Raw genomic sequence first — 5,749 nt, forward strand, 5'->3', positions numbered from 1 at the left:
GGTGAGTTCTTTGATCTCCAAGGAAGTTTTTCCTATTTATTTTTCTAATGATTACATCAGCATCACTCACGATTATAACTTTTTATTTTTGTCTTTTCAAAGTTGTATTTAAAGCATTTCTGATAATAAATACTTCTATTTTTTCTGCAGGAAAAAAAACTAAACTAGTGGATGATTCAATGAAGATGAAAAAAGTTTTGAATCTCTTATTATTATGCCGGTCTCCCTAACGGCTGAATGAGGATTCTACGCACCATCAATACGTGTTGATTTTAGTCCATCATGTTTAATCAATAAAATCAACCTTAGAAAACATAAGGTCAATTTCTCACAATAAGTACATACTAGATTTGTGCTCGTGCTATGCTACGGGCATTTTTTGTATTAACTTGGTGTCTCCAGAGCTTTGCCCCGTCCCGTAGAGATATATTTTTGATTTGGTATATGGCAGGCGAATATATTAAATAAGTGGAGAAAAGATAGGAAATATGTGTGAATATTATTTATTTTCGCAGGAAATATGTGTGAAGTATGTGGATATTTTTTTTAGTTTTCATTTTATGTATTAATTTGGAAAAAAGAGTTATAATATGGTAGGTACTCAACTTCCGAAATTGAAGTTGGACTTCCAAAAAAATCCAACCACAGTAAGTTAAATTTTCCTTTTGAGTTTATAATTTCTAAACCAATCATACGTCGCCAAGTGTCTTGATCAAAACTCTCACAAAACTCAAAAAATCTTATTTCGCCCAATACGAAGTGAGGATTTCCTCTGTGTTCAACATGGTAGCTTTATTTATTTAGGCTTTTAAATCTTTTGATATTTTTAAATATTTCTCATTAATTTAATTGTTTTTATCTACAATTGTCCACTAAAAATGGAAAAGGTATGCGTCCCATAACATACCATTGAACAAAAGTAATAAGAACCTTGAAACATCATCTTCCGGTTGTTTTTTACTTTACCACAACAACTAATAAAAACTCCACCAAGGGTTGTTGATGCACTAAGACAAGACTTGCTCTACTTTCCGAATGCAACAAGACCCCACTAATATTTCTCATCATCCGTGACATATGCAACAACCTATTGAAAAATAGATAATGTCTTTCTTCAATGGCCCGATGTAAGACCGGGCGAGCTTGGAATAAGTGCTGGCGGTTGATCAGAAACACGCAGGTCATCATCAATCGCTGTCGAATTTTCTTCCACCGCCCTCGTCTATTTCTCACACGTCCAGTACGATTTCTGATTCTCAACAACTATTTTAATACCTTTTTATTCACTTTATCCTATTTATCTTACTTCATCATATTTTATCTCACCTAAATATTATATTTTATCTTTATCCTACAAAATATTTTATATTAAAAAGAAATATTAGTGGGGTCCTAGAAAACCTGATCTATTTATTTTGTTCTAGTTTTCCATAATGAAAAACACAGTTTGATCATCCACGTGGCTCAACAAAAATAAATTGTTCATTACCGTAGGAACTGCCCTTAGTTTGGATAAAATAACGAACACTGCCACCTACTACCACCTCCAAGAATCTTATATCAAACCACCTCGTACTATTATATTTAAGTTAACCTACATTCCAAGTTTGATGATTTCTATGGTTATTGGTGGTGGTGGAGAGTAAGATAGGGACCTTTTATAATAAACTTGATCGGCTAGATAAGGTTCTCTTAACTTGTCCTGGAAAACCAAGTTGCAAACGGTTACTCGGTCGAGTTTATACCTATTATATTCGCTTGTCGGTGGTGACAGTTTATACGCGCGTTCTATATCCGGTATCACAAAATGAATCAAGTCAATATATAGTTACATAAACGAACATGTCCCATGGATGCAGGGCCGGCCCCAAGGCAAAGTCAACAAAGTTTGACTTTGGGGCAGCACGGTCATGGGGCAATAACAATGATATTTTCTAAGGGATATCTTATATGACATAAAAAAAAGGAAGGTCCAAATTTTGGATTGGAAAGAAATTTTAGGACATACAAGAAGGGTCATGCTATAAATAAACTGTTATTATGATGGTTTGATAGTAATTACTAATTAGGCAACTAATAACTTAAAATCAGAAACATTTGTTTTATGTTCTCACTTCTCACTTAAAATTCTCTCCCTCTTGTTTCCTTCACTACAACTAAATAGCAGGCCACCATCTATAATCAGACGGTGAATGAAACTATTTTTATGAATAGATAGAGTATCATTTAATTTTATGATATATATCCTATATAGTCTTTTGATTTTCATTAGTATTGCTAAATTGTATTTTTAGGGCAGACAACCTCAAATGTTCTAAACAAATAGTCTAATGATTATGTATATGTATCATATTTAGATGATCCTATAAAAAAGTGTTGATTACATACACAGTTAAATTTGAAGGTTGTTTAGATGAAAATAATTGTTTATTATTTTTGTTCATTGAGTATTTGGTTTGCTTGTTGTTTGATTACTGTATTTGATCAATTGCAAGTGTGATTCAAAAAAGAACAAGAGTAAAGAGATAAATTTCTTGCAGGTTCTTTTGATAAGTTTTTTATTACGGATCAATCGATATATGAAAATGAGACCGAAGATGATTGCACAAGTGATAATGGTATGAATGAAGGACCTTGAGAATAATGGTAATCATATGAACCATAATTTGCTTGATATGTGTAGCTAAGAAATTTCATATGCTTATGGAAACATTTGGCAACTTTATATTTCTGCATGTATTTACAGGCTTAAAAATGTCAGAAACTAATGCAAACATATCATTTTCGTACACCACCTTATGCTTTTCATGTAGTTTCTTTTACCGAAGGGGGCAACATTTTTTGGCTCGCCTTTGGGGCAGCAAAATGTCAGGCGGCCCTGCATGGATGGCAAGGGCATGAACATATGTGGAGGTCAATATTCTGCATTGCCTATATTGGTAATTGTGTAGTACATCTATATTGGGCTGTTTTCCTAGATTCTTCCCTTGTTTGCAAGGATCCTAGAAGCAATCCTAGAGCCTTCCATTTATTTCTGCAGCCGTATGAAAACAATTTATGCCTAATTGACACTACTATCCTAGGTTCTTTTCTGAAAGCGATTGGTGAAGTTGTCCTTTTGCTAATGTTTGGCACAATTCACTAGTCTGTTGTGTTGGGTCCAGTCTACCTCATCATCTTAATTTGAGGTTGTTGTTTTTGGCTGCAGTATTCTTAAATGCAGACCTGACACCCAGCTTTATCTAATCTATGGCGCTCTATTTTTCCGGTACATATGTGTACTCTACTCTAGTCATGAACCACTAAATTTTGTCCACAAAAAACACCATCACCACTTAACTTTCTTTCAGACATACAGCAAAGTGCAGTGCGGTTTCACTTTCATGTGACTTTAGGCCACTAAGGCCGGTTCCTATGGCAACAGGCTAAACCCTCCATTTGCCATGCGAGCTGGCCTGGTAAACTGGCCGAGCCATTATGAGAGAAAACATAAGCGATCGAGTCTCCACCGAACGGTTGAGAAAAGACCGACCGGCCTTAGGAAGACCGTTAGCGGTCTTTTTAACATCGGTCGGTCTTGTAATCGTCGGTTATCAAATAGTGAAATAACGGCTATGAACTCCCCACGTTTCCCTATAAATTCACCCAATTCAATTCAATTTAATCACACCTAATTTTCTCATTAACTCTATCTTACTCACTCTTTTGCACCTTAATCATCTGTTTAATTATTTTTTTCAACTCAATGGATATGGATTCTTCTGACGAAGAAGTGCGTATTCATACGGATCGATTTGAAGAACAACAACAAATAATCACACATAATTTTCTCATTAACTGTATCTTACTCTACTCTCTAGTCATGTACCACTAAATTTTTTCCACAAAAAGACACCATCACCTTAACTTTCTTTCAGACATACAGCAAAGTGCACACCTTGGTTTCACTTTCGTGTGACCTTAGGCCACTAACATCATGTTCAGGTATTGTCAGGTTCTTCTGGATCTGACTTGTTCAGAGTTGACTAAAATCACCTGATTCATTTGAATCTGAATTGATGGGCTTATTTTTATGAATCAGATGACGCACGAGTCAGATCTAACAATAATTGAAAAAACAGTCTGATATTTGACTAGCGTTGGGTAAGGGCTTAATTCGGATCCAGATCACGAGTTTGATGGAACACGAAAAGGAATAAAAATATGACATTTTAAATACCAACCAAAATATTATGAAACAACCGGTTATTTTTTAGTTAGTGCACTTGAGATGAAGTACGCTCTTGTAGAGGTGATTAAAGTATGAACGTAAAGGGTCAACACCCATCATGGTTTCAATGAGAACTTGCTAGATAGCACCGGTTCTATTACTTCTACAATAGCAACAATAGAAGGAAAAATGTTATACTAAATTTACCTACACGAAATGCGTGTGTATTTGATGTGCCAAACACGCTGATCAACCTCGCGTATCTCATCACAGTATACTATGGCATGCTGTGCCCAAATTTTAATGCTTTATGCGTGTGCTAGAGACCTGGAAATGCGTAACCTGCATATGATGTTCATAGACCTGGAAAAGGCTTATGACAAAGTCCCACGGGAGGTAATGTGGTGGGAACTCGAGCAGAAGCGGGTATCACCTAAATATATATCCCTCATCAAGGATATGTATGAGGGAGCGGTCACAGGGGTCAGGACGTGCGACAGTGTCTCAGATGACTTCCCTATCAACATCGGACTACACAAGGATCAGCTTTGAGCCCGTATCTGTTTGCGCTAGTACTGGACCAAGTTACAAAGGATATACAGGGGGAGATCCCTTGGTGCATGCTCTTTGCGGATGATATAACACTTATTGGGGAGTCCAAGCAAGAGGTCCAAGGTAAGCTGGAGCTGTGGCGCCAGACTCTGGAATCAAAGGGCTTTAGACTCAGTAGAACAAAGACTGAGTATCTGAAGTGTGCTTTTGAGGAAACCGGGAGGGATGATGGAGAACTACAACTAGACGGCCAGATTGTACCAAGGAAAGAATCCTTTCGATATCTGGGATCTGTGATCCAGAGTGATGGGGAAATACATGAGGACATTAGACACAGATCCCAGTCAGGATGGGCTAAATGAAGACTGGCGACTGGGGTCCTCTGTGATCGTAAGATCCCAGTTATACTGAAAGGAAAATTCTGCAGGACAGCAATAAGGACAGCGATGTTGTACGGAGTTGAATGTTGGGAAACTAGAAGCTCGCACCTCCTGGCAATCCATGTGACCGAAATGAGGATGCTTAGGTGGGCATGTGGGCACACAAGGCGCGATAAAATCAGAAATGACTGTGTCCGTGGGAAACTCGGGGTAGAATCAGTGAAGGATATACTTGCACAACATCGGCTACGTTGGTTCGGGCATCTCCAACAAAGACCACCTGACGCCCAAGTTCGTTTAGGACGCATCACACGGACGGAAGGAAGAATGAAGCGTCCGGGACGATCGAAACTCACTTGGGATGAATTGATAAAGCGAGACCTGACTGATCGAGGATTGGATAGAGAGTTGGCATTGGACAGAAGGGCGAGGAAAGCAGCGATCCACGTGAAAGAGGTATGTACACGAGGTACGTGAACTGACCCTATTACCTTTGAATTTCTGTCTCTTATATTAGTAGGATTGTTTAAACCGCGAACATGTAAACAACCATAGCAGAATTGTGAATGAGGGAGACCCCCCCAACAACTCTGCAGCTAGCGGGATC

At 37.9% G+C, this 5,749-nt stretch overlaps 1 protein-coding gene across 1 annotated transcript; it reads left to right on the forward strand.

Moving 5' to 3' along the window:
- Positions 1 to 4,489: 4,489 nt before the first annotated feature.
- Positions 4,490 to 5,124, forward strand: LOC113350980. The gene is made up of 2 exons (XM_026595071.1): positions 4,490 to 4,693; positions 4,813 to 5,124. Exons 1-2 carry the CDS (start codon positions 4,490 to 4,492, stop codon positions 5,122 to 5,124), a joined length of 516 nt encoding a protein of 171 aa, XP_026450856.1.
- Positions 5,125 to 5,749: the final 625 nt, after the last annotated feature.

The sequence above is a fragment of the Papaver somniferum genome, chromosome 2, assembly GCF_003573695.1.
Source record: "Papaver somniferum cultivar HN1 chromosome 2, ASM357369v1, whole genome shotgun sequence".
In the NCBI taxonomy this organism is placed as follows: domain Eukaryota; kingdom Viridiplantae; phylum Streptophyta; class Magnoliopsida; order Ranunculales; family Papaveraceae; genus Papaver; species Papaver somniferum.

Coding starts and splice junctions, on each gene's coding strand:
- LOC113350980 (XM_026595071.1), top strand. CDS start 4,490: ATGGCATGCTGTGCCCAAATTTTAATGCTTTATGCGTGTGCTAGAGAC. Junction 4,694..4,812: donor ATGAGGGAGCGGTCACAGGG/GTCAGGACGTGC, acceptor AAGGATATACAG/GGGGAGATCCCTTGGTGCAT.